Here is a 26752-nt window from a genome sequence, read left to right as displayed (position 1 = left end):
AGAAATTAAGGAGTCCTACGGATATACCACTTTTTTATGCACCACTCATATTAGCACTGCAATTTCAGCAGACATTTTATAATTAGATATAATTTCTGAACATAGATTAGTTTTGTGATTTATATGATCAATGACTTCTTGTTTAGTTTTTCCTAGATTTTTAAGAGTTTGTGAATTTTAAGACGATGAAATGACAAGAAATTTATTTTAAAATGTGATTAAAAAATAATCCTTTGACAAACTGTATAGTTTTCATGGAAGCATGGATAAGAGGCAAGCATAGGAAGTTTGCCCTATCAAAAGCTGTTCTGAAATAACTCACATTGTATTCAAGGTCATAGTTTCATCATATCTGCCGAGGAAAACCACTGGATTCCAAGCAGAAGTCATGGTAATCTGAAATGTACTAGACGGCTGATCCAGAATAAACAAAAAAATTACTTAATATTTAATCCTAGAACTGGCCATCTACTTTCACCGTGCTCAGACAGACCTTCTTTGGCTGATTTGTTAAGATATTTTAGTGCTTGTTGGTTTTATTTTAAGAAAATTACTGGAGTGAGGTGTGTGCTGACTGTACATAATCAACTATAGTGAGCATTACACAGATTAATCATGTGACCTCAACATTGTGTCAGTCGGCTTCGGACGATTAAACGCCAAATCCTGTTTAAAGTGCTCATCACATTTTTTTGTTTTGCAGTATTACAGAATGTATGGAACAGCGATATTGCATAACATTTGTTCCAAATACTTGACAATTCTTTAGTTGATACAGTTTGAAAATTTGACAGGCCTTTAGACAAGACGCTTTGAGTATGACACAGATAAGGAGTGGTACGACAGGTTTAAAGAGGGTCACACTTCAGTGAACAGTGAGATCGTTCTGGAAGACCAGCGACATGTAGAGGTGATGGAGTTATGGACCGAGTTCGCGTTTTACCGATGGTGGACGACATATTTCTATTTGTGAACTAGCTACAGAGGTAAGCATCACTAGTGTTTCAGTTTATTTGATTTTAACTGAAGATTTTTCCGTGTGCAAAGCTGCTACAGCAGAGCTGTTTTGGCGACAGTTATGTCACGGTGACGTCATAAACTTGTCAGAACAATCGTCTTCATCTATTTTGAAGCAGGTGTCTGTCTGCTTTGGTCTTTAGATTTAGTAAAAAAAAAAGTATTTATTTCGCGAGATAGTGTTAATCACTACATAGTATAAAACAAAGTCGCTTTCTCTGTCCCTATGTCCCTTTGTATGCTTAAATCTTTAAAACTACGCAACGAATTTTGATACGGTTTTATTTAATAGACAGAGTGATTCAAGAGGAAGGTATGATAACATCCATTAAATAGTGGAGAAATACTGTTATTTTTGAGGTTTCTAATGTGATGTCGTTTCATAATTCAAATTAAACTGGCACTAAACAGCTGTTGACAGCTATAATTTGACAAACTTTCTGAAACATCTGTTTACATTTAAATTGTATCAATAATAAGTAAACAGTGCTTGATCGGTAGTGTAATGCAGATAGTAAATAAAACATTACTATATAAATTACTCCAGATTGCGCCAGTGACGAATTAAAATCATCTAATGCATTATATACTGTTATAAAACTAACCTTAATGAATAAAGTTATGAATGTTTTCACATAAGTTACTTTAAACTGGTGGGCTTCCTTGACATTATGATATTACATTTTAACAGTGGCTTACGGAAAAACAGAGAAATGAATACTAACATACCTTAACGATTCATTCTTTCCCTGGCTACAGTCCAAAAAACAAGTGAAAACTTTAATAACGATTATTTTGGAATGTTGCATAACCTTAATAAGGATTTCCCCCTTATACCGGAAGTACATAAGAAGTAGGTAGGACTTCCCCCTAGGTCGTAATAGGCTTTTCAGTCCTAGCAAACTCAACTATGCCAACACGATTTTGACCAAAATAGATTTCCTAGAACTATATAATCGAACGTATATAGTATTTTAATCGAGGCAATATGGCAAGCTAGCCTGTGACATAAGTGAATTTAAACGGTCTTAAGTAGGCATCTCGGTCCTATGTAAGTATATATATTTTTTCTTCGTCAGAACAACAAGGCAAACTCTACTATGGTACTGGAAATATCTTAGACCTGAAATATATGACAAGGACTGGAAATATACGCTTTTTGACCGAAGTAAGTTTCCGAGACCTGTGTGATCCGAGATTTGTGTTTTCTTGATCGAGGCAGATTCAGCTGTGACGTTATGTATATGATTAATTAGAACCAGAAATGCTCCTACACGTGCCAAACATGATATAATAATTAAGTTAAACTCGATACTATTTACCATGAACTTAAATAATATCTACCTGATGTATGCCTACTTACGTTTTAAAATGTTTGTAGGACTCCCATCATATCACATCATAATTGCTTTTTATAAGGACTTCGGTTCTAAAAATTGCGTACGAAGCCGCGGGTAACAGCTAGTTACTTATAAACGAGTTTATTAAGGATCTTTTTAAATTAGTATGAAAAGTTTTTGCTAGTAAGTTCATGGTTTTATGTTCGATATGTCGTAATTAGTAAGCCTAGCGTATTTTGTAGTACTGTGAAAGTGTTTTGGAGCTACAATATTAGTGATATATCATGAATATGGTTTATTATGTTAGACTTTTGTTTAAATAATGTCCCAAATGTTTACTGATTTCTGACATTATAGAACTTGTTGTCCTGCCAGGATCAGACAACCTAGGCCTTTGCAATGACACCTAGATTTCATTACATGCTTTCTGGAACCAAAAACTAAGCCAATATCACACACAGCAAAAGTTCAAAATTAGCATTTATTTGTTGTAAAATTAATATAATTAGGTAGTATTTCCATATCAAAATTTAAGATTTTAATTTTTGAAAATAATCATACCTATAGTAACAAATTTAGATACCACTTTTCAAAAGTAAAAAAAAATTAAAAAATAAGAAATTGTTTATTAATCAATTAACTGTTTTTTTGTACATGTCATATTATTCTCTAAATTTTGGTATATTTTGGAAATATTTAGTGTAAGAATGATACTTTTTTGCAGATTAAAAAAATAATTGTACCCATAGTAAAAAAATTTCTTGTACTATTTGTGGTTTTTACAATATATTTAATTTATCTTCAAGAGTACCTGGATACAATTATATATTTTCTGTAAACTAGATAAAATTATAAATACATCAGGATATTTCAAATTCTAGTATTTATTATATTACCTCACTTTACGTTCCACGAATTAAACAAAACTTTTTTAGTAACTTTCTTTTAGTGTTGTCATATTTTTTAATGGTTTATGCATAATGTTTTTATACAAACATTATCTCCCCATTCTCCTAAAAACAATAATATCCTTCATATCCTACACTGTTTGACACCAATTCAGATCTTGAAGATCTTGTATTAAGCCTACTCAATAAACTCAATAATGTATTACACATATAAGTTTATAGTAAAAATGTATTTTTTCAAAATGTTTAACCCTTTCCGCTCGGATGGGCAGCAGTGCTGACCAAATATGGCTTCTCGTAGGCTCGTATTATTTTAGCGTGTACTTTCCACTCAGATCGGATGGGCAGCGGTGCTGTCCACTATGGCGCCTGCGTGCACACAGCAGCCATGTCATTGTTGCGTCCCCACCAGCTCGGATTTATTTTCAGCGCGTCATTGATACTGTGCCTTTTAAAAAGTTAAATGGATTTAAAGGTCCAAAGGTAAATAATAATGTAGTCGAAAAGTATTGCAATGGAAATGTTATATTTCTATAAACTAACATGAGTTACAATGAGTATTAATAATGTGACAGTAAATAATTATAACATGATAAAAAATAAAATTGAACTGCTTATTATTGTTCCGAATACAAATTTAACTGCAGGCTAGTTGTCATCTTGTTGTTGAAATATCTGAGATGAATGGTACTTTTCAAAACAAACACTGATGTGAAGATCGGGCTCATTTTCACAAGTTTTGCAATAAAACTTCACTCTTTTCCTAGTGCCGCCTTGTGCTCTGCTGCTACACACGACGCAATCCTTCACTTTTCTACCTTCAAGAGGATATGGTAGATGAAGTTTCCCATTTAGTTGGGAAATGTCTTGCAATTGGGATGGTCTTCCTTTTTTATTTGTGTTCCTTACATCGCCAACAAGCTCTAATACCAGTAATTAATAACAATACCAATAAAACCAGGTATTAATACTGATATATTTACACTTTTATTTACAGTTATATATACACTGATATCTACAATACTTCATTTACACTAATATTTAATAAAATTGCACAATACTAAGAATAATAAACAATCCGTTCTAATAATGCGTTAACTCACTAGTGACAATGTGGTTAAAAGCGCACTAAAAAGAAAGCCTAGAATGCAATATTGACCAGATGATCAATTTCCAAGCTTTGTAATGAAACAGCTAATTGATCTTAATGCGTTGTATTATAAAAAATACGTCAGAATAAAAAAAAGAGTTTATAACTTGTGGTCAACGCTGCTGTCCATCCGAGCGCTAGTAGGATTATTCAACGGACAGCACAGCTGACCATCTGATCACTGAGGACGGCAACTCTAAAAATAATGCACGCGCTAGAGGAAATGGTGGTGGCCAACACTGCTGCCCATCCGATCTCTGTGGACATTCTAACATTACCGCACCGAGTGGAAACGGTTAAAGGATTGGTACAAAACACCCAAAAATGGCCTGCAATATGAGGAAAAAGTGATTGCCAGTTCCAGGGTTAATATTGTAGAATTCTGGCCAGTTTATGGTAAACCGTCAGAGGAATTAAAAGATTAATTAACTCCCCCCATGTTAAGCATTGGATTAACTGTTTACTCTGTAGGATGGTGGATATTGACCATATTTAATATTGACTGGTGGATATTAGATATTTATCAATTAGTAATTTTGAAAATATGTGGCAGTACCAAGTTCTCTCCTTTCAATCTTTGATTGGACATGATGTGTGACATGTGAGTCCATGCAGATGAATTTCTTTGCGTTTTCCAGTGTTTTCTGGGATCTCTATTGTGCTGCTCCAGAGAGAAGAGACACCTGCGAACACTCTAGCGAAGCAAGGGCATTCCATGATTATGTGAGTTGAACTTCACTTCATTTTGTTCTTTTCCAGGTGAAAAGTTACAGTTTTAATTTTATTTTATGTTTCTACCAAGTGTAAATGTATTTTTATTTCCATTTACCATATGCTGTACTGTAAAAATAAAATTTACAGATCTTAAGAATATATTTGCTTGGTTGAGCATAGAGTAGAGTAAGGTTTGCAGTTTTCAAATAAACATTTTTATTAATAGTTCTGATTGCGGTTTTTTGGTTCTAAATATTATGTCAAAGTTTTCTGAATGTATACCACCTCTGACTGCCAGCCCATACACCACAATACTATAAAAATTAGCAAAGTAAACAGTTTTAGTGTGTTAAAATCTATGCAGTCTGACAATACTTTAATTGCAAAGCAAACTGAATTTTGTCTATTTTGCAATGTATTCAATGTGATAAATAAAGGTTAATGTGGAACCTATAAAAACACATAGACATTTTACTCGATTAGTGATAGATAAATCTCTACAATTCCAGTTCTTTTGAGTAGATTTGAATGTTAATATCTAGGGTTTTTGTTGTTCATTTTTAGTCCATTGATATTAAACCAATTATTTAGATTGCTTATACAATCTTTTATATGGACATATACAGACTGGAGATCACACCAATGTTAGATGAAGATCTGCCACATAACATACTCGTATAGGTCAACTGACAGTTGTTTATAAGTGAATTGATGTTACAGAATGCCGGACCAGCACCCAGCCCCCTTGGCCAGATGCCTCCCAATGACGGGATACCGGGAGGCCCTGGCATGCCCCCTGGTTTCTTTCCTGTAAGTACGATGTTAGTTTTTAAAAATAATGGCTTGGCTGTAAAATCTTAATATTTATTGGGAGTAACTTAAAAAATCGTACATGTTAATCTACGTGCTAAATTCCTTAGGAACTAACAGGTACTCTGTTTTAAAGTTTCTTGAAAGTAGCTTATACCTAAAATATTGTACAGGCAGACTCTTTCATGAAACTGTGCATTTGAAATCTAGTACAAACGACTTATTGACCTTTGGCAATCTTTCCAGCGCTGTGGTCGGTGTCCTGCACAACCTCAATGCCTACATTCATCTGTTTGCAGGCTACAGATGTAATTACAGCAAAAATCAGTTGTGTTTGCATCTGTTTATGCGTATTTGTAATTCCTCGGTTGATTGGGAAACCACCTGACTAAGAAATACGTGCCGTTATTATTTTCATAGTGCTAAAGACGTGTAAACAGTTGAAATTCACTGTCAGAACTGTGGAGTGTACGGACAAAACTTTAAAGTAATTGAATGTCATACGTATGAGCAATTGAATGTCATACGTATGAGCAAGAACTGAAAGAATGTACATGAAAAATGGAGTGGATGATCCTCAGTGGTTACTTCTAATTTAGTGCAAAAAGTGAAAATAAACGGACATTTTATGATTTTATCATTATTACAGGAGTTTTCTCAAGTTTTATAAAATTTGTATTGAACATTTAAACTATTCAAAAAATAGATCATTTTGCTGCATGACGGTGGGTGTTCACACGCGGCAAAGCGAATTGTCATGTTTTCCATTATGACATTTGGCTTTGCAAAAATTTGATCATTCTATTACAGCTTCAATTTAGCACCTAGTAACTACTGTTGTGTTTTTGCAACTGAAGAAGCATCTTAAAGGTCAGCACTGCAATGACAAAAGCGTTGAAACTATTAATAGCATGATGTAGTTAGTAGCTGTTAAATCAGATCATAAACTTCTATGACAATGGTATATAAAAAGGTTGCTTTTCAATACAAATCATACCTGAGCATTGTGATTTAAGCATAGATTGATTTGTTTTTTTAAACCTAGATTGTAGTTACGTGTTAGATGTTAACCACCTGAAGAAGAGATGAGATTACAGATCTCGAAATTTAGTATTACTGATTCCCTATATCACTGAACTACGGCAAATGTCCAGAAAAATCCTGTTTCCTTCTCAATCATTTCACTGTCTAAAAATACTTTTAAAAATTGCATTCACTAATTCAAAGCTTATTCCCCCTTCTTTCCTCTATTGGTCTAAAAGTAAAAAAATGTATTTGTTAATTTTTTGTGAGTTTTAAACAAATCCACTTTGACTATCGTTTAATATTGAGGAGTTTTACTTTTATTTTGATGTAGCCTATGATTTTTTAAAGTACATTCATATAATAAAAAAAAATTATAGGTCACTAAAACTGAGGAAGATTTTGAAATATTAATTAGTATTATTTTACATTTTTGGAGGTAAAAAAGTATTATGCGGATATTATATTTTCTTTTAATTATTTCAAAGACGTTCAAATTAAAAAGGCATACTTTTTCTGATGAAGGCATATTTAATCGATTTAATTAAAGGTGGTTATTCTAAAAGCATCTGAAAGTACAAATTTTCAATTATTTTAAAAACTTCCTATTTGATGGGAACTTAATACAAATCACTGGGAACTTAATGATGGGTCTGTTACAAATGTTATTGATCTATTTTTAGAAAACTCTGGTGTTAAAAAAGGATATAAATGTAAAATATCAAGAAAATCCAAAACTTTAATATTTTATCACTTGTTGGAAATAAAAACTATGTGAATTCTGGTAAATTATGCAATGTTATTGATTTAACTCTTTAAATGGCAAGGTCAAAAATTCCTGATGTAACTTCACTTTATTTGCAGGTGGAATTTATTAAAATAATGTACAAATACACACCTTAAAACAATTAAGAGATCACTTCTATTGGTTGGTGTAGGGTAAATATAAATAACATAAGAGAGTTATACTTTACCCACAGAGAAAGGCAGTATCTTGATAAGGAAGACAAGTCATTTTGTTTTATTTTGAAATTGGACTGTTAAAGATAAATGCTGCTGATTTGCTTATCAAAAGAAGACCGAGATAAGAAAAATATGAGGTTAGTTCTGTAACTAGCTGAGCTTATATCAGTTGATATTTTATGGTTGCTCTGTTTGGTTTTCATTGTAATGGTGGGTTTTAGATGGTTTTTGTACGATTCAGAAGTTAGTTGATCAGTTTTTTGAGAGGTGTTTCCCAACTCGATGTGGGTAGACGGTTAGGTGTGGATCATTCAGTGGTTTCAAGATTGTGGAACCGGTACCAGGATAAGGTCGTTTGAGGTCCACTGCACAAATAAAAGATAGATTTGTATGAATTAATCCACTTAGTAATTACTTTTGAATTGCTAGAGAACTTCAAAGGTCCTTTAAATGATCTGGAAATGGTGTTACGAGAAGAATGATTGTGGTTGCCTCGACACAGCCTCAGATGACTCATTAGAACCAGCATGTTATCTATATCAGCCAGAGGAGGTAACAAGAGACATTGAGTGTGGAATTTCAAAGATTTATTAAAAGTGTTATTTTTATTTTTATGTTTTGGAGGTTCGTTAACTGCCCAATCCTAAATAAGAATTTCAAAATGAAAAAAGAAAGTATTCTGTGCTTGTATAAGGCTTTAAATATAAAAAAATAAATGTTAGATATCAACAATAAACTAAGTACAAACTATTTAAAAAGTGATCCCTTATTTGTTTTGAGGTATCTACATAAATATGGATACCAATATGTCGAAATACCATCATCTAAACTACAGTTTAAGTAATGTGTCAAATAAACCTTTACCTTTACCTTTACCTTTATTGTCTGTAAGCAAAACACATACAGTACATGCAATAGACAACGTCAATGGCCATCAACATATAGATTGATGAGATACAAAACAGATTTCTGGTATTGTGATTTTGTACATCAGATCTATGTACAACTAAACCTAAATTAAAATTTTTCTTCATATTCAATAAACATACATAAATATACAAGTTTATCACAGTCAAAATCTTACATTTAATAAATAATGGTTTACAATGTTCTTTGAAAGTTGCCTTATTCATTATTCTTAAAGCTTTTTTCTGCAACACTAATATCCTATTAACATGACAGCTATTTCCCCATAGAATTAGGCCATAGTTTATCACAGACTGAAAGAATCCAAAGTAAGCTGTTCTTACATAATTCTCTGGAACATTGCTCATTAGGGATCTTAACAATAATATAACTCTGGATAATCTAATACAAACAGATTCTACATGTGATACCCAAGACAATGAATTATCAAATATTATACCGAGGGTTTTTACGTTAGTATTTTCTATTAAACTATGATTAGTGTTTTAAGGCTACCAAGTAGGTTCTGGGTTTTATCGTTATTTAAAAGAAGGCTGTTTGCACTAAACCAGGAGCAGGCCCTTTCAAGAGTGTCGTCAAAATGTAATTTTAAGAGGCTTTTATCTGAATGCACACTTAAAAAAGTAGTGTCATCTGCAAACATGTTGATGAGGCAATGATATTAGTTTCCAAGTCATTAATAACAACTATAAAGAGGAGAGGCCCCAGCACAGACCTTGAGGCACCCCAAAAATGACCTCGGAACAATTTGATTTCTTACCACCTGCATCAACAAACTGAGTTCTGCCTTTCAGGTAAGATTTGAAAAAAATTAGGTGGACACCACAGATACCATAGTACCCCAACTTACCCAAAAGTATATCGTGATCTATACAATCGAAAGCCCTGCTCAGATCACAAGCAGTAATCTGGGCATGACTTCCGCCTTCAAAAGCAGAGAGAATTCCAGAGACCAAATGCTCTAGGGCATCTGTGGTAGACATTCCTTTGCGGAAACCAAACTGGCATCCTGACAAAAGTTGTTGGGATTCTAGAAAACAGTATATCAGAGTTTTTACAACAAATCTTGGATGTGCCATACAGAATTTGTTCAATGTTTGTAAATATTTTGGCAGCATTTTTCACTGGTATTATAAGAAAATGAGAAAACCCAAAACCAAGTTCATATGATGAAAGAAGTTTTAATTTAGTATTAAGATATAAATTATGTATATTACTTAATTGTAAATGTATTATTTTTTCTAGAAAATCTTTTTTTAGTTATAATTAATTTTAAATTTAGAATATTTAATTCAGTAATTGAATATATTTAAAAGAAAAACAACAGCAAAATGATATGTTAACACTATAAATTCTTCATCATTTTAACTTTCATTCAAGAATACATATGACTTTCACGTTAAGTAACAAATAATATTTTCTATTAAATTTTGAAACAGATGTTTTGATTCTCGTGAAAAACTTTGTCAGTTCATGAAACTGTTACAGAGTTCTGCTATTTTAAAAGTAACTTTAAATTAATAAGTTTTTGTGAAAATTAGTACGTTTGGATAAATCCAGTGACACATACAAATTTCAAAATATAAATTATTTTCACACATTGTGACATTGTTATAGAAAAATAACCTGAAATATTTCCAGTATATGTGTTCCCTCCCAGCTCCAATATCCCCAGTTTACATCACTAGTTCTGAGTGTTATGATTATTGTTCCAGCCTTTTATGGGTCCCAGATATCCAGCTGGGCCTCGGCCTGGAGTACGGATGCCACAACTGGGCAACGAGTTTAATGGTGTAAGTGAACTTTCAATTTTTTTATGTTAACATAAAAATGTTCCTTGTATTACTAGGCGGGTCTTCTGTGAAATAATCTTTTGTTGAATTTTGAGGTTGCATGCTTGTTTATGGTGTATATTTTGTGTGTTTTAGAGTGTTGGTTATCAAGGGGAGTGTTATTAGTTTAGTAAGGTTTTATATATTTCATTAGATAACTAAACAATTGCAGACCTCTGGAGAGTTCACTTCTGATTGGTTGACTGAGTTGAACCTATACTGGTACAGGAAAAACTGAGTGTCACTTAAATTTGGGAAACCCTATGGGATGTAAGAGCATGTCACTCCTGCCTCCCTCTCTTCCAAGGAGACATGGCTGAGGTTAATGCCCAAAATCCCTCCTCATGGATCCCTCCACAGGAGGTGACTCCTACCCCCAACCTTAAATATCCAGAATATCCTGTCACTCCGGAAGCAATGCAAAGGTCCTTTTAGGACTAAGTGCAATTTTTTCAGCTTCTTGTCCTAAGAGAACAAACAAAAATATTGCGATTATGGCTTACAAAATCATATTGAAATAAGCATTAGGTAAACAATATTTATTATATTAGTTTTGATTTTAATACGAGGGTCGTCCATAAAGTAACCGCCGTTTGGGCGTGGCACGATAAGTAGTGGGGGTAGCGCCGCCATTCTCACATCGGTGTGCGCAGCCGTTCAGTACGCTTCTAGCTGTGCAAGGGAGAGCATCGTGCGATCGCGCGATCGCGCGTTCTTTTGGTACAACGTAAAAACATGAGCGCCGTGATAGAAAATCCCGCCACGTGTGAAGTGCGTGGTGTAATAAGATTTCTGTGGTCGAAAAGTTACACAGCAGCTGAAATTCATCATGAATTGAGTGCGGTGTATGGCCCAAACATTATGAGCGAAGGTGTAGTCCGTCAATGCAATGGGGTCATAATGCTTCGCCAAGCAAGCCGAAGAAAGCTCGCCAATCTTTTTCAGCGAGAAAATTGATGGCTACAGTTTTTTGGGATGCTAAGGGCATCTTGCTCGTTGATTTATGGAGCGTGGTACGACCATTACAGCTGCAGCTTACTGTGAAACCTTAAAACGGCTACGACGAGCGATTCAAAACAAGCGTCGTGGTCTTCTGACATCTGGTGTTGTGTTTGTCCATGACAACGCCCGCCCTCATACAGCTCAAAGAACGACAGAACTTTTGAAAAAGTTCAAATGGGACGTTTTTGACCACCCCCTCTACAGCCCGGATTTGGCTCCCAGTGATTTCCATCTTTTCCCGTACATGAAGCGGTGGCTTGCATCTCAGAGGTTTGCGAGTGATGAAGAGCTTCAAAACGCTGTAACATGTTGGCTACGTTCTCAGGCAGCAGATTTTTTTAAAGACGGAATTTAAAAAACTGTTAAAAGATATGATAAGTGCTTGAATTTGTATGGTGAATATGTAGAAAAGTAGAGAAAAGCTGCAGTTTTAACATTTATATAATACAATTTTTGTATCTCAACTAGTTTATTTTTTATTTCAAAACGGAGGTTACTTTGTGGACGACCCTCGTAGTTAGCTTGCAATAAATTTTATTCACTTTTGGTCTGTATCCACTACATCAAAGGGTATTACATATAAATCAAATAATGTATTGTTTGTTAAGTACTGTCAGTTTAGCCTGAAATAAATTAAACAATTCTGCAGCTGGGGGTGACCTGTTTTTTTAAATCTCTGTTTAAAAGATTTATTTATTAATAGGGGCATTTAAAAAGTTTACATTTTCATTGAAGCTTTTCTATATTACACTTCACTTGAATTATATAAGTTTAAGTGAATTTATATAGTTTGACCAACTCAAGCCTGAAAATTCTATTGTAAAAAGCACTGGCAAAAATGAACAAAACTGTAATTGTTATTCCGAATTAAATCCTTTGGTTGCCATGCCAATGCTGAACGCTAAAATACACAATATTTCATTAAAATGTTGAAACTAATTTAATAATCTAGGTATAATGTTGTTTTTTGGCATCGTTGTTAATAGCCTATTTGATTTGGGTTATGATTGAATGGAATGTATTTATTGACATTAGTTCTATTAGTGTAACAAATGCCTATTAAGCCAGTGTACCCTTTGCTGCTAATCCTATCCCCGATACTCTTTGAAGCCATTTGTACACACTATGAAATTATTAGCTCTATTTAATAACTATAGTAGTTTTATAATTTAAGTTTAGTCAGTAAAAGTGCAATTATTGAGTTTAGTTTTGTAACAAGTGTTACAACTGGTGTAAAATGATATGAGTGTTTGTACAGCCACCTGGCCAGCCCATGATGCCCAACAGTATGGACCCTACACGACCAGGTCAGTAGCTTTCATTTACTTAAAATCTTTAGTATTCATTCGTTCTCAAGTAAAAAAGTTCCAATTAGTATTTCTGTGATTTACTTGTGACCAATGTTACGTGATAGGTACTTAATTTTACTAAAAATCGCCTGCACATCATGATGTGTGTATCAAAGAGAGATCTAATACTTCTGTTTGCCTGATACATGTAATTAGTTTGACTCGCCTGTTAATATAACAAGAACAATAAACTCATCTTGATAAAAGATCATTTATTTACCTAGTGAATAGAGTAATGCTACCTGTTAGGTTATTGATTCTAACCGGACTGCAGAGTATTGTTTAAAATAATCCATAATTCAGTTAAATATTAAAAAGAAATCATTACTCATTTAAATTGAATTACTATGTCTACTATTTCATCTGTCCATTAATATTTCTAACATTCATAAAAATAATTTTGTAATACTCTCAAGATTTTACTGTTAAATAGTAAATTAAAAATAAAGATTGAATTTTTGTTTTGTAGGCCAGTTTGGCCCTTTTATTGACACTTGGAATTTGGATCAAAATCAAGTGAGGGCAAAAAGAATTCCTGATTATGTAAAATTAATCTGCTCTATTTGATACTTCAAAATGAAAGTGAAAGCCATTCTTTTATAATGTATTGTATCTGATTGTTCTCAGTTGTCCCACTTCACCTACTATTGTTACTTTTTCAACTATTAAACTTTGTTTTTGTATATTGGATTTCTAGCATTTTTTTTGTTAAATTACAATATTTCCCTCTAAGTAAAAGCACAATCTGTTCTAGAAAAATGTTTTCTGTCAGTTTATCATGAAGAATATAACATAAGGAGCTTTTCCGAAGCACAAACTTTTATTAGTTCATTTTTGATTAATATTATTTTCTAATACTTAATAAGACTGCATATTTTTTACCAGTGGTTAAATGTGTAGATGATTGATGTGACCATCAATGAACATTTTTGAACCCATTGAGAACATGCTTGTGGTAATCTAACTGGCCTGTAACAATTCCATACAAAATTATTCATGAAACTTGCGGAAATCGGTCTGAAACTTCAGTTCTTATTGATTTTTTCATCAACTTTCCTTACAAGATCATTTGACAACAGAGAACCGACCACTCCGAGCCTCATTATGGACATTTGTTCCACCTCATTAAACATTCTAACTCATTTTCTCACCATTCCACCATTCATAAACATCTTCAACTTGGTGATAAATATCAGTTGGGTTCATATTCCTTGCATTTAAAAATTGAATTATAGAATGAATCTCACAGTTTGTTGGTTTCGTAACTAGCTTAAATATTTTAAATTTGCACAGTAAACTGAAAACACAACGTAGAGCAACCAAAAAGATGTCAGTTTAGAACCAGGAAATAAGGAAGACTAGTGCGCATGAGTGGAACTGTGTTTACTTTCTTGAGTGTCCTCGTATAAATGTATAATATAATAAATTCAACTTTATTGAAGTAAAATCTTTGTGAGTAATCAAAATTACTGAAACAAAATTTTAATTTGCTATATTTTTAATTAAAGCAGATTCTGGATAGATGAAAAGATTCAGGTTCATTTAACTTTTAATAATACTAATGCATATTTTACATATTTACTTAATCACAGTAACATTAGCCATAAATACTTTTAATTAGTTGAAACATTGCAAATTCCTACAACTAGTAACATGCATGTTTGCCCTGACAACCTAAACAAAAAATTTTTTAACTCTGTTGAATCTTATTTGAAATTATTTTATATAATCATTTCCAGTTGGCACATTAGCTTTTAGTACATTTATTTTTACAAACTTGGTTTTGGTTTATGATAACTAATATGAGACCACTAAGCAGATTTTTAGCACGGGCTATTGGGTTTACTAAACAGACTATTCTTGTATAAGTAATTTCTCAAAGAGTAATGTTTTTGTATTTTGGATTGAAATGTTTGAGATTAAACTAAACTCACTTTAAGATTGTAGTTTATCTAATTTACAATTTGCTTTACTAGTCTATGTAGAGATTTAGTATGCACATAATAAAAAAACGTTTCACAGATATTTGTGTATTTTTTGGAATCATGTATAAATATACCATAGTGTTTGTTTAATACAGGTTACATGATATTGTATTAATATTATGGTTAGAGTAATGTTTCTTATTTGTGTCATATTTTTCTATATACATAGAAAAGATTAATAATGTAAAATTATTGTCTGTTTAAAGTTTTTTATTAAAATAAAGGTTAGGGTTTTTGGAAAATTTGATTCTGTAACTTTTTGTCAGTTCTTATTTTTGATGTATACAGAATTTTTTTATGGTCTTAATATTATGCATTAGAAAAAAGTATCAAAACTAATTAAGTGTCATTTCCTGTAACCAATGCCACAGGTTTCTTGAAAAAACTCGAAACAGGAACCACAGCTGATTGATTACTTATTTTCTGCTTGTTATGAAATGCACCATTTGCTTTTGCTGCAATCATTTCACATAAAAAAAGATGTTTAAAATGTATTTTTTAAAGCAGTCTTAAATTAGCCCCAACTGTTCCCCGATAAAAAGGCTTCAGTGCTTCACATCACTGACTACCGGTGGAAATTAATCTATCAAGATCGATCTATTAATACACTGATTGTGGCAAACCTCTTAGAGTATGCTTTGTTTTGAGATGACTCGATTTCACTCAGTAAAGGTTTAAAGTAAAACATTGTAAGCACATTAAAAATTCTGATATTTTTAACTCAAAGAATCTTCTACCGCTAACATGGTAGAACCTTTAACAACTGACGATAACTTACAAACTATTTAAGTTTTTATGTAGTACTTTAAGATGGTCATTGCTGATATTCCTACTTAAGAGTAGCAAATAGTAACAAGTATTAGTGGATGAACAGAGAACATAGTAAACAATGAATTGAAATATGATTATTAGTTTAAATTGTTTACCTGCTTATTCTTTATGTGGCATGTTTCAGCAATATTATACAACTGTAAAATACAATTATTCAAAATAAAATTCATGCCTAGATTTAAAAAAATCTAATTGTGATATTTTAAAAAAATTTAAATTTATATTCATGATATACCCTGATATCAAGTGACTTTATTTGCACTTGGGATGTCTTATGTGGTAAACAAGTATCAGCAACTAATACAACTTTATGAATTAATGTAATTCACAAAGATAATTAAGTTAGTGTTACAATATGTTTAGTGTAAATAGCAAATATTAGTGAAAAAATAGAAATTTGATTTTTCTACTCCATTGAAGCTTTATTAATAAACATTTTTATTGTTTTAAACATTGTGTTTTGTTTTAGCAAAAGTTAGTATTTACCATTAATTTATTAACATTTTTTCACTTTTGAAATAGATTTTGAAATCTTTACATTTTACATAGGAATAGAGGAAAACCAATTGTTTTTAAATAACTTTAATACGAAAAAGAAATTGTGGTTAAGCAAAATTTTATGTTTTTTTGTGAAATAAGTAACAAGATATACAGGGCAATGATTTCCATATTATATATCGTGAAAAGGTGCTAATACCAGAAAAAAGTTGTTGTTCTTTAAGCTGTAAAATGATATAATATAACTTTACCTTTACTCTTGTCTTCTAATGGTTAATCTTAGTAAAATATTTTTAGAACACGGAAGTGTCAGTGTATTTAAGATGAGCTAGTGTACTGTGTACTTGCTGACTCTTGTCTGTCTATCGTCTAGGTGAAGGCGGCGAGTATGTGGGTTGGCAAGGTAGGCCCGAGTCATGTACCACTATCAATGTCAGCTTGGCTTACCCCACCCACCCCTTGCATGCTTGTCCATTAACAGTATCGTGACCAATGTTGCTGACCAAATGTACGGCCGTGTGTTCTATTTCCCTGTTCACTTTGTATTTTGGATCCTCTTGAATAGTTGAGAAAAGTGACAACTATAAATAGTTAAAGAAAACTATAATTACTTAGTTTTTTATGTTCTGGAATCAAATAAATGTTTCCAATAAAAGTGTAAAACTCCCAATGTAAGTGTAAAACTTTTTATTTTCTTGAATTTTTATTCATTTCAAAATATTGGCTCAGGAATATTTTACCTAAAACTTTTGTTAGACTGCCTCAAATTGAATGAAGATTTGTACATCGTATTATCACAAACATCACTGTAGGAATCACACAATTCACTGGACATTTGGCCGGATCATCCATTGTCACACATTTTAACCGTAACACTGAAGTGTGAGTAGAATACTTACATATATTCTGCCCTCACGTCCCAGATTAAATAAATAAAAATGCCTTTATTTACAGGCGTTTCTCAGGACAGTTACTGTTTTTCAGAATAACTCAAGTCACTGAATGCCTTAAAAACTAGATAACAAAAACCAAACTAAACTTAATTTAAACAGGTACAATAAAATCTAGTGGCTAATTAAAAATAATGCAGTGGTAAAAACTTTAACATTTCTTATTCTTACATACTAATAGCTTAACTAAGTTAATTGTCAACAATCAAAAAGTCTTTAAGTTTCCTTTTAAATGAGGAACAACTGCATTCTTTTAGGCTAAGGGGGAGGTCGTTGTACAACGTAAGGCCGAAGTATGAGAAACTCCTTAAGTTGAACTCCTTAAGATTGAAGGTTGAAGTCCACAACTGAATCACTAAAGATACGTAGTGGACGACTTTTAATGCCATACACGATTGAAAATCTTAGTTCTCTCTGGCAGAATTGTCAGACGATCTATGTGAGCTGATTTATTTGGTCTAGTTTTTATGGCTTAATTTTCATACACATTATATGTGCAAAACTATATTTAACAATACACTTTTTATTTTTTAATTAATTCAGTATTAGAATACAACACGACACTCATTTGTGTGGCTTTTAGTATCATATTGGAATTGGGTTGTTGATGTCATTAGCTGCGAAGCAATGGTGGTGTACCACGTCACGGAACGGTTCTTTCCTTTCTTGATAATCTTATAATAGTGTACAATATTACAGTGAAATATAACACTAGGATATATTTTGGTAACAAGTTGGTCCTCATCCTGTCCAGAATTTTGGCTTTGTTTTTGTGTTTCATGTGCATTTTTCATTTGTCTTGTTTCCCAATGGCTTTGCACTTCCTCTGCAAAATCACAGCTTATTTTGCTATAATTCAATTAGTGTTTAAGAACACTGCACAATTGGTTTAATTTATTTGTTATTTAACTGTTACTATCAAGCTTGTAGTTGGCAAATATTATCTTTTAATAGATTATACATGGTTAACAGCCTCTAAGGAGCTTAACTGTCATAACAAATTAATTAATTGAATTGCAACACCGCTGATTATAATAATGCTGTATATATTAGTTATTTTATGTGTTAAATATTCCACTAAGAATAAATGTTGAGAAAATCCTACCAGTCCGTAGTTCATAATCTATTTCATTAAAGCAGTTGATATTTTACAAACGTAATTGAGTTCTTAACCTTTTAATATTACTTTTTACAGTTAATCAGCTCCTACCTGAGTGTATTATTGTAGTAAGTTTTACTAAAATGGGTTACTAACATTTTGTGACTTAATAACAAGGTATTTTATTCTTTAGTACAGTTTATGTTTCAGACTTAAATTTATAATGTAGAATGTGGTCATCATAGTTCTGATGAACATAGGATTACACAACATACATTTATTAGCTTGACTCTCTTAATAAAATATTATATTCTCAGATAATAACAGCCTGATCATTGTTTTAACTAAAACAACTGTAATAGGTTTCTGAAACTAACAAAATTCAAATTACAGTACAATAGAATACAATAAAATTGTATGTGTGGTTAGTACAACTCAAATATGGTCAGCTGATTTGCAATCAACTAACTTTCAGTTCAAAACTGCTGATCCAGCACAATATTGTTGTGTGGAATTACAGTTTATCAATATTTGGTATTCATTCTAATATTGATATTGTCCAAAATGGTACTCTGCTAATATCAAATATGGTCAGCTGATTTGCAATCAACTAACTTTCAGTTCAAAACTGCTGATCCAGCACAATATTGTTGTGTGGAAATATTGTTGTGTGGAATTACAGTTTATCAATATTCGGTATTCATTCTAATATTGATATTGTCCAAAATGGTACTCTGCTAATATCAAATATGGTCAGCTGATTTGCAATCAACTAACTTTCAGTTCAAAACTGCTGATCCAGCACAATATTGTTGTGTGGAATTACAGTTTATCAATATTCGGTATTCATTCTAATATTGATATTGTCCAAAATGGTACTCTGCTAATATCAAATATGGTCAGCTGATTTGCAATCAACTAACTTTCAGTTCAAAACTGCTGATCCAGCACAATATTGTTGTGTGGAATTACAGTTTATCAATATTCGGTATTCATTCTAATATTGATATTGTCCAAAATGGTACTCTGCTAATATCAAATATGGTCAGCTGATTGCAATCAACTAACTTTCAGTTCAAAACTGCTGATCCAGCACAATATTGTTGTGTGGAATTACAGTTTATCAATATTCGGTATTCATTCTAATATTGATATTGTCCAAAATGGTACTCTGCTAATATCAAATATGGTCAGCTGATTTGCAATCAACTAACTTTCAGTTCAAAACTGCTGATCCAGCACAATATTGTTGTGTGGAATTACAGTTTATCAATATTCGGTATTCATTCTAATATTGATATTGTCCAAAATGGTACTCTGCTAATATCAAATATGGTCAGCTGATTTGCAATCAACTAACTTTCAGTTCAAAACTGCTGATCCAGCACAATATTGTTGTGTGGAATTACAGTTTATCAATATTCGGTATTCATTCTAATATTGATATTGTCCAAAATGGTACTCTGCTAATATCAAATATGGTCAGCTGATTTGCAATCAACTAACTTTCAGTTCAAAACTGCTGATCCAGCACAATATTGTTGTGTGGAATTACAGTTTATCAATATTCGGTATTCATTCTAATATTGATATTGTCCAAAATGGTACTCTGCTAATATCAAATATGGTCAGCTGATTTGCAATCAACTAACTTTCAGTTCAAAACTGCTGATCCAGCACAATATTGTTGTGTGGAATTACAGTTTATCAATATTTGGTATTCATTCTAATATTGATATTGTCCAAAATGGTACTCTGTTAATATCAAATATGGTCAGCTGATTTGCAATCAACTAACTTTCAGTTCAAAACTGCTGATCCAGCACAATATTGTTGTGTGGAATTACAGTTTATCAATATTCGGTATTCATTCTAATATTGATATTGTCCAAAATGGTACTCTGCTAATATCAAATAATTTTAACGGAGCATTCGGGAAACTAATTTGTTTCCATCAAGTATTATAGAACAAGCTGAGTACAGCAAAACATCTATGAAATGAATAACTGCGTAATTACAATGTCCAAATATGCCAAAGAGTTGACAATAATTATCATTTTCAGCAATAACTGTACAAATTTAATATTCATACAAAATAGTAATTGGAGATGTGGATTTTGGGTATGCAGACAAAGTTAAATTGTTCTAATTGACCTATTTACTATGGAGAAGCTTTGTTTAAATTGTTTTGGATTTTTACTTTTGGGCAGTCAATATTTTAAAAATGGAATTTTTATACATAAAACTTTTATGTGTAAACAGATACTTAAACAAAAATTTAGGGAATTGTAGTGAGTTATAGCTCTGACTTGTCTATTGCTGGAATAACTAGAGTTTGTGGAGTATTGGGGGTACTGCTGATAAGAGAATGCTTGTAGGGCCTCCTGGTATGAGTCCCATGAACCCCCGGATGAATCCGCCGAGAGGACCGGGAATGGGACCAATGGGTCCGGGCTCCTATGGTCCTGGCATGAGAGGACCGCCGCCCAACAGCAGTTTGGGACCGGGACCCGGTGGGCCCGGAGGTCCTGGAGGACCAGGGGGACCTGGCATGCCCCCTATGTCCGTAACAGGACCAGGAGGTCGACCCCAGTGGCAGCCTAACTCATCTACAGTAAGTAAATACATCTTTTACTAATTTTAACCCTTTTACTGCCAGACAATTTTGTTACTACATGCGCCCAACCTGCCAGGCTGTTCATCATGGGCATGTACCCAAACTGCCAGGCCGATTTTGGACATTTTGCAATGTTTCACATACAAATTCATAGCTTTGCTATTTATAGTCATTGAAAGCTAAATAATGCTTTGTTTTTTTCCTCAAGATAATGTAGTATTTAATACAATATCTAAATGTACAATTCAGGAACTTATAATATTTTTGAAACAAAATATGTACTTACCTTTTATATAAATTTTTTTTTTTAGTTTGACTTGAGATTATATTTTGTAAACTTCATTCAATATAAATTAAAGTGTTTTATTTTGAAGCTCAATACTATTTTAAGCAATTTAAAAAAGAAATTATGTAAATATCTTTAAAATTATAGTTTTTATGAGTGTTTTTATGACTTATTACAAACTCACAAAATTTAAAGGCAATCTGAAAAACCACACTGTAACAACTGCTTCACCAAGTTATTGTCTTATTCAACTATTCTAAACTGTTTTATTATTCTTTTCAACTTAAAAATAGTTCTTAGAATATTTTCTTAGGCTATTTACAATCATTCTTGTCATATTTACAAAAGAATCCATGTTAGCAAATTTAGCACGAGTGAAATGGGAAGCACTTAGTGTGCAATCCCTTCTTGCACTTTGTACACTGGTACGTAGACTTTTTCCTCTTACCACCCGCCTTTGTACTGGCAGCACTACACACACAGCAGTTTTTTTCTTTATTGTTTTCAATTTTTTCAAAAAACTTGCTTGAATCTGCATTACCACCACCTCGGTTGGTTGGAGTACCTCTCGGATTAGGGCTGAGTCTGGGTCCATGTCTGCTTTCCTGCTCTTGTATCCACTCCCTGCCCATTTCCTCTACAACTGATGCTATAAAATCTAAATGGCTTAAAGGCTTTGTCGTTTTTACTTTATACAGTAAGTATGCATTGAGCATCATTCTACCAAACAAGTTGAGGGCTACTTTCTTCCAGAACTTCATATTTTTTCGGTCATCCTGGTACTGGTACAGCATCTGGTCTGCACCATCAACTCCTCCCATAAATGAGTTATATGCTCTTATAATGGAAGGCTTTGTAGAAATATGTACTTTGTTACCTCTTCTCTTGGATTTTGTTACGGACTCAGCTTTGCCACTGGTTGATAGTAGTAATACATGCTTTTTTTGGCTCTTTTTTTCACGGTAACCCAGTAGAATCAGAGGATTTCTCCTCATGTACTTAGTTTCACCAACTGAAAATGTTGTCTTCATTTGTTCAGGAATGCCTTTTCGGTTGTGACGTAGTGTACCTGTTACATATGTACCTTTCTTGTATAAATATTTTGCCAGTTTAGTAGACGAAAAAAAGTTATCTATATAAATGTGGTAACCTTTTTCATAAAGATTAGCTTTTTTCATGAGAGTGTCTACAACTGAAAACCCCAAACCTCTCCTGGTTATCAAACTCTTGTATTCACCTTCAGCTCTCTGGTAAACAAATAAACTAACACAGTAGTGTGATGCTGCTTCGCACAGCATCCACAACTTCACACCCCAGCGATGGTGTTTCTTGGGCATGTATTGTAAAAGTTGTGAATGGGATTTTGTGGCAATCATACTCTCATCCACTGATATATTTTGACCAGGTGTGAAGTGAAGTTTTGAAACACGATTCATGTGATCGACTAAAGGTTTGAACCTAGTACAGGGATCATATCCATTTTCATTTGGTTTTGGCAGGTTTCTTGTGTCAACAAGGTGGAAAAATTGCAAAATTGCCTGAAAGCGGTTTCTGGTGAACATACGGGAGAACCAGGGAATGATTTGACTTTGAGAGGTCCACCAATAGGACTCAATACTAGGCATGTTTTTAATTCCCATATTTATCAAAACGATAATAAAGGCATATATTTCTGACGGAGTGACTGATCTCCAGACTTGTGCTCGGCTGTGCCTTTTTAGCTTGTCACGGTTAGCTTCAATAAATTCTCTGGCATACTTATTAGTGTACTGAACTATTATGTCAATTAGAGAAGCCGTGAAAAACAGTTTGAAATAAGAGCATGGGGGTGAGTCTTTTTCAGGGCAATGTTTTGGGCCTGGAAGTTCATGAAAACTAAAAGTTTGGTCTGGTCTATGCAAATGATCATTAGCTTCCGTAACCTCAATCCATCCCATTTCATCCTCTGATTCACTAGAAGTGTTTATTTCTTCATTAGGGGGCATTTCTGACTCATTTAGGCCAATAGGTTGAGCGGGTAGCCTAGGCCTAGATTGCATATGTTGCCTATTTCTAATTGGGACGTCATTGTCACTGCCATCAGAATCGGAATCAGAAATATACCGACTGAAATTATGGGTTAGCCCAAGTCCACGATTACCTGATGATGTTCCAGCTTCATTGGGATCGAAATCGGGGTCTACATCCGTATCATCAACATCAGAACTGCTGTCTGAAGAATGGCCGAGGTTGGAAATGTCACTGACAAAACTGTCACTCAAATAGTCTTCTTCAATAATATTTCTGATAGTTCCCTCACTTACGGGAGATCGAGACCTCTTCATATTTAATATATTATCACATTACACTCGTAAACAACAAATAAACCACATTAATTACTCTGATTCAAATGTATACAAACACGATAACCAAAGCTCACTCGGTGACCATGCTGATGTTTGCACTCAGCGCTACTAGCGGCACAAATGCCAACTATACCAGCTGATGTAAATCATCTGTTAATAGAATATTACTTTACAACATGTGTTACGTATTCTGTGCTTCATTCTGAACACAGTAAACACAAATAAAAGACAATTATGTGAGCTTATATATTATTAATTAATTATTTTACGAACGTCCGGAAAAAAGGACGCTGGCAGTTTAGGCGTAGATTACCGACGTCCGGTTTTAAGGTCGTTGGCAGTTTAGGTATAGTTTTACAACGTCCTTAAAACAGGACGTTGGCAGTGAAAGGGTTAACAATTAAAAATACTGTACTTTGATACAATATGCAGATGAAATTTTCTACGATTGGTAGTCTGTAAAGAGGCAATTTACTAAGTTAAAGTAAATGAAATGTGTTATATTATAAAAATGAAATTTTGTATATCTTGTGCTTATGAAAATTAAAGTCTGTCCTAATTTATTATATGATTACTTCAATCCTAGACTTGCATTTATGTCTTTGACTTTTGATATTGTTTTGAGGTTGAGTGGTACAGAGTACTCTTTTAGTCATAACTCAGCCTCTTTAAATAAACACATCTTAACTGTTTTACACAGTACATATGCTTTTGAGGTTGGGTGGTACAGAGTACTCTTTTAGTCATAACTCAGCCTCTTTAAATAAACACATCTTAACTGTTTTACACAGTACATATGCTTTTGAGGTTGAGTGGTACAGAGTACTCTTTTAGTCATAACTCAGCCTCTTTAAATAAACACATCTAACTGTTTTACACAGTACATATGCTTTTGAGGTTGAGTGGTACAGAGTACTCTTTTAGTCATAACTCAGCCTCTTTAAATAAACACATCTTAACTGTTTTACACAGTACATATGCTTTTGAGGTTGGGTGGTACAGAGTACTCTTTTAGTCATAACTCAGCCTCTTTAAATAAACACATCTTAACTGTTTTACACAGTACATATGCTTTTGAGGTTGAGTGGTACAGAGTACTCTTTTAGTCATAACTCAGCCTCTTTAAATAAACACATCTTAACTGTTTTACACAGTACATATGCTTTTGAGGTTGAGTGGTACAGAGTACTCTTTTAGTCATAACTCAGCCTCTTTAAATAAACACATCTTAACTGTTTTACACAGTACATATGCTTTTGAGGTTGAGTGGTACAGAGTACTCTTTTAGTCATAACTCAGCCTCTTTAAATAAACACATCTTAACTGTTTTACACAGTACATATGCTTTTGAGGTTGAGTGGTACAGAGTACTCTTTTAGTCATAACTCAGCCTCTTTAAATAAACACATCTTAACTGTTTTACACAGTACATATGCTTTTGAGGTTGGGTGGTACAGAGTACTCTTTTAGTCATAACTCAGCCTCTTTAAATAAACACATCTTAACTGTTTTACACAGTACATATGCTTTTGAGGTTGGGTGGTACAGAGTACTCTTTTAGTCATAACTCAGCCTCTTTAAATAAACACATCTTAACTGTTTTACACAGTACATATGCTTTTGAGGTTGAGTGGTACAGAGTACTCTTTTAGTCATAACTCAGCCTCTTTAAATAAACACATCTTAACTGTTTTACACAGTACATATGCTTTTGAGGTTGAGTGGTACAGAGTACTCTTTTAGTCATAACTCAGCCTCTTTAAATAAACACATCTTAACTGTTTTACACAGTACATATGCTTTTGAGGTTGAGTGGTACAGAGTACTCTTTTAGTCATAACTCAGCCTCTTTAAATAAACACATCTTAACTGTTTTACACAGTACATATGCTTTTGAGGTTGGGTGGTACAGAGTACTCTTTTAGTCATAACTCAGCCTCTTTAAATAAACACATCTTAACTGTTTTACACAGTACATATGCTTTTGAGGTTGAGTGGTACAGAGTACTCTTTTAGTCATAACTCAGCCTCTTTAAATAAACACATCTTAACTGTTTTACACAGTACATATGCTTTCATGCAATGTGAAATGTTGTGGACATGTATTCTGACATTCTTTCAAGTTAATTTTACTAATATTTCTCATTCAATGTAATGTCTTTTTTCAGCCCATGAACTATTCTTCCTCATCACCTGGGAATTATGTGGTAAGATAATAGTGTAAATTTACCAATTCAACCTAATTAATACAAGTAAAGGCCGATTGATATACTCATACTAAAGTCTAAACCTTTCAATAGTAAATTTTTTTACTTTTTTTAAATTACTTAAAGAATTTTTCTATAAGAGATGCCTCTACACTAGTACAGAAAACATGTTTAAAGTAGCAATATACACAAATTCATGATACACTTTTAAATGTCAATATCTATTAAGTTATTACTCATATAGATATGAAACAACTACCAAATGATACAGTGGTTTAAGAAGTTTTGTTTTCATTGATTGGTTTACCCACTGTTTGGGATCTAATAACAAGTGGCATACGTCTTTATGAAAACAGTGAGCATGATGACACCGTAAAGAAAAGTTTAATTTGTTTTTGGCTTTCAAAATTTAATTCTGTGATTTCAATGCAATGTCAGTATTGCTAAGTGTTCCGTGAATGTGTTTTAAGGAGGTAAAATAGGACTAGAACAGGTGATTAGACCGTCTAAAACATTTGAAACAGCTGTTTAGTAGTGCTCATAAGGTGAATAGAAAAATGTATTCATGAGGTAGATGTTCTGCAGTCAACAGTTCATTTAGTGCAAATTATGAGCTTTGAGTAGAAGATTAAGTTCACTATTTACAAAATGTAACTATTGTATGGTTTTTAATCCTGGTGACAAATTAAGGAAGTATGATTTTGGTGTTTACATTCCGGTGAAAATGAATTTGATCAAAATTTTACGAACTGCATCATTTTTAGCGATGAGGTTGCCTTTCACATTTCAGGACATTTTTTTCATAACAATTGAATTTGGGAAATTAAGAATTCTCACGCTTTTTGGGAATGTAAGGACAACTCTCATGTTTAGTGCGGTCTGTATCCTGCTCACCTTAC

The 26752-nt window shown here is 33.0% G+C and overlaps 1 protein-coding gene across 2 annotated transcripts in view; it reads left to right on the top strand.

The window, feature by feature from the left end:
* LOC124368682 (single-stranded DNA-binding protein 3-like) overlaps positions 1–26752 on the top strand; it is an 89968-nt gene that overhangs the window by 16829 nt on the left and 46387 nt on the right. For both annotated transcript variants that reach the window (XM_046825968.1, XM_046825967.1), the window contains exons 4-10: positions 5054–5138; positions 5850–5939; positions 10568–10645; positions 12945–12993; positions 16723–16752; positions 20777–21012; positions 25815–25853. In XM_046825968.1, the coding sequence (XP_046681924.1) occupies positions 5054–5138; positions 5850–5939; positions 10568–10645; positions 12945–12993; positions 16723–16752; positions 20777–21012; positions 25815–25853 (607 nt within the window). The remainder of the gene's footprint in view (positions 1–5053; positions 5139–5849; positions 5940–10567; positions 10646–12944; positions 12994–16722; positions 16753–20776; positions 21013–25814; positions 25854–26752) is intronic.

Source organism: Homalodisca vitripennis, chromosome X (assembly GCF_021130785.1).
Source record: "Homalodisca vitripennis isolate AUS2020 chromosome X, UT_GWSS_2.1, whole genome shotgun sequence".
Classification (NCBI taxonomy): domain Eukaryota; kingdom Metazoa; phylum Arthropoda; class Insecta; order Hemiptera; family Cicadellidae; genus Homalodisca; species Homalodisca vitripennis.
This window is presented reverse-complemented; position numbering and strand designations above follow the sequence as displayed.